Source organism: Leptosomus discolor, chromosome 19 (assembly GCF_034619465.1).
Source record: "Leptosomus discolor isolate bLepDis1 chromosome 19, bLepDis1.hap2, whole genome shotgun sequence".
Taxonomy (NCBI): Eukaryota; Metazoa; Chordata; class Aves; order Leptosomiformes; family Leptosomidae; genus Leptosomus; species Leptosomus discolor.
In genome coordinates this window covers 8,101,567-8,104,754 of record NC_141409.1, presented here as the reverse complement: position 1 = coordinate 8,104,754, position 3,188 = coordinate 8,101,567, and the positions used below count along the sequence as shown (strand labels likewise).

Genomic DNA, 3,188 nt, shown 5'->3' with positions numbered 1-3,188 from the left:
CCCTTCCCCCACCGAGGCACTGCAGCCCCCCTCCCCAAGAAACCCCCGTTGCACGCCCAACCCTGGCTCTTACCTGCTGGCCAAGGGCTGCTCCTCTGCAGTGACACTGGCTTCCCTGAGGACTGCTGCTCCCCGGGCAGATGGCTGGGTCCCTCGGTGGCCACATTCTTTGAGCCGCCAGCATGGGGGGCAGTTCTGAGCCCCTGCACATCCCTAACCCTGCACATCCCACATGGGCCTGCCCACCCCCCTCCCCAATCACATGCACCCTGTTGGAGCAGGAGGCTCCCCTGTCCCGCAGATTGAAAACTGCTGCGTGCAGCAAGGTGGGATGGGAGCCCTTAGTTAGCAACAGCCCGCTGCTGGGGGAAAAAAGAGTTGTGATTGCTCCCACTTTGAGGGGAAAAGAGGTGTGATTGGGGCACTTTCTGAGCAGTGACTGATGCACAGTCCTGCTCCCACATTGGGGGAAACATCCGACTCCTCTCGTCCAAGCGTGGGGTGAAGGTAAGTGCTTGCAAGGCAGGAGAAAGGGGTGTCCCTGCCGGGGGCTGCTCGCTGTCGGGGTGCGGGGGGCACCAGCAGTGCTGGGGTGCCGCCAGCCCTTCTTAACCTTTAACGCCGCAGGGCTGGGGTAGCCCAAAGCGGAGCGGGGGTTGCACCGGAGCCGGGGGGGGGGGGGGGGAATGGGGCGAGGGGCTGCGTCCAGCCGGAAGGGGGGGTAGCCCCCAGCACGCCGGGGGTGGGGACTCCCAGAGGGTGCTGTGGGAGTACCGGTACCACCAAGGGGGCTGGGGATAGGTAGTACCCCCGGGGGCGTCACAGGGAGGGGTGTAGGGGGCCCAGCGCCCCAGAGAGCGGAGCGGGGCGGCCCGTAGCGCTTCCCCGGGGGGCGCCTCCGCCCTCACGGCTGCTCGGGGCCGCCCACCGAGGCGGGAGCCGCCCCCCCGCTCACCTGTGTGAGGGGAGCGGCGCAGGGAGGCGGCTCCCCGGCCCCACCGCCGCTCTGGGGGGGGGGGGGGGGGGGGGGGGGGGGGGGGGGGGGGGGCGCCTGCTGCCCCGCCCGCCCCGGCCGAGCCCCCCTCCTCATCCCCGCCGCCCTCCCGGACCGCGCGCGCTTGTCAGCATTTGAAACGGCGCGAGGTGCCCGCCTCGCCCTTATTGGCCGCAGAGCCCGCCCGTCAGGCCGCCCGCCACCTCCCCGTTGGCCGCGCGCACCGGGGGGGGCGGGGCGCGGCCGGCGCGGCGCTATAAAAGGCGGGGGGCTGGGCGGGCGGGTGTTCAGTGCCGCTGCGCGACAGGTACCGGCTGGCGGGGCGGGGCGGGGCGGGGCGGGGCGGGGAGGAGGTGGGAGTGGGGGGGGGTGGAGGAGAGAGAAGTGGGTGGGGGCGGGAGGGAAAGAGGGGGCGGGGCGGGCGCGCTCGCGGGCGGGGGCGGGCGCGGGGCGGGGGCGCGCGCGGCGCTGCCTGCACGCGCCGTGGCTGCACGGAGCGCGGCGGCGGCGGCAGCAGCAGCAGCGGGAGCCACCGGCGCGCACGGCGATGCCCGCTCTGCTCCCGCCGCTGGGCCGCCCCCTGAAGACACCCCTCTCTATTCCCCCCCGTCCCCGCACCCCCTCTCCAGCAATCTCAGGCTCTTTCCCCCCCCCCTTCCCCTTTCCCCCCCCTTCTATTTCCCTCCCCCCCCCCCCTTCTCCCCTTCCACCCGCCTCTTTATCCTCCTTTTTGGCGACCCTCCGCACCCTCCCGGTCGCCGTGTGGATGCGGCCCGGGGTGCCTGGCTGCGCGGGTGGCGAGAGCAGATGCTGAGGGGCCGGAGGAGGATGGAGTGCACCCTCGATGCGCAGAGTTTGATCAGTATTTCCCTGCGGAAGATCCACAGCTCCCGCACGCAGCGAGGCGGCATCAAGCTCCACAAGAACCTGCTCGTCTCCTATGTGCTCCGCAACGCCCGGCAGCTCTACCTGAGCGAGCGCTACGCCGAGCTCTACCGCCGCCAGCAGCACTACCCCGACGGCGCCCCGCTCCTCGCCATGCCCGCCTGCCCGCCGCCCGCCGCCGCCGCCGCCCCGCCGGAGCTGGCGGTGCTCCCGTTGCCCGCCGACACGCAGGACCGCGAAGCGCGGAGCTGCGCGGCGGTGCGGAGCGGTGCGGAGCTGCTGGAAGTGCCGGTGTGCGCGGCTCCCCCGGAGCTGCAACGAGCTCCTTGCAGAGACTCATCCCCGGGTTTTTACCGGGCCGCCGGCAGCGCCGGTCCCGGGAACGGCGGTGGCAGCAGCAGCGCGCCCCCAGGGCTGCTCTACGCCGCCGGCTGTGACTTCGGGAGCGGCGGGGCGCCGCACTGTAGCAGCCGCACCACCGTGCTGGATTTGGACACTCACGTCGTGACCACGGTGGAGAACGGGTACTTGCACCAGGACTGCTGCTCTCAGTGCCCCTGCTGCTGTCCAACCGGCACCGGGGCTTCGCCTCCCCGCCGCCGACGCCGGGCACTAAGCGCAAGTATTACCCGGGGCAGGAGGAGGAAGAGGAGGGGGTGGAGGAAGGGGAGCCGGGGGGAGGCGGGGTGGCGGGCGGCCCCCCCCTTCGCCCCGTGCACCAAACGCGCCCGTTTCGAGGAATACAGCGCCGAGCACCCCCAGGACTCTTCCAACATCTCCAACTTGATCTCCATCTTCGGCTCCGGTTTCACGGGGCTGGTGAGCCGGCAGCAGGCGGACTCGGAGCAGCCCCTCAACGGGCAGCTGTGCAGCAAGCAGGCGCTGGCGAGCCTGGGAGCCTGGACTCGGGCCATCGTCGCGTTTTAGAGAGGAGCGGGGAAGTCAAAGGGACAAGAGGGGAGGGGGGGAGTGGGTGTTGGGGTTTGGGGGGGGGGGGGTGTGTTTGCAAACCCGGGGGTGCGATCCGAGGGAGAGCGGCTCCGGAGGGGGGGAGTGGGGGGGGACACACAGACACCCTGAAACAAAGGCGGGGGGAGGGGGGGGGGGGGGTGGTGGTGGGGGACGTTGGGGCGAGGGGAGGGGGTGGAGGGGGGGTGTGGGGGGGGTGCCAGAGGGGTGCGCAGGGGAGGTGGGAGGGCAGAGCCACGCTAGTGTTTTTATAAATTGTACAATAAAGAAAACAAAATCTAAGATCTTGGACTTTATTTTTGCAGAGAAAAAAAAAAAAAAGGCAAACAAACGAAAACAA

The 3,188-nt window shown here is 70.5% G+C and overlaps 1 protein-coding gene across 1 annotated transcript; it reads left to right on the top strand.

Moving 5' to 3' along the window:
• Nucleotides 1-1,741: 1,741 nt before the first annotated feature.
• Nucleotides 1,742-2,819, top strand: IER5L (immediate early response 5 like). The gene is given in 3 exon segments (XM_086475833.1): nt 1,742-2,467; nt 2,470-2,577; nt 2,579-2,819. Coding segments are annotated over 3 exon segments (1,002 nt in total). The 5' UTR covers nt 1,742-1,801; the 3' UTR covers nt 2,807-2,819.
• Nucleotides 2,820-3,188: the final 369 nt, after the last annotated feature.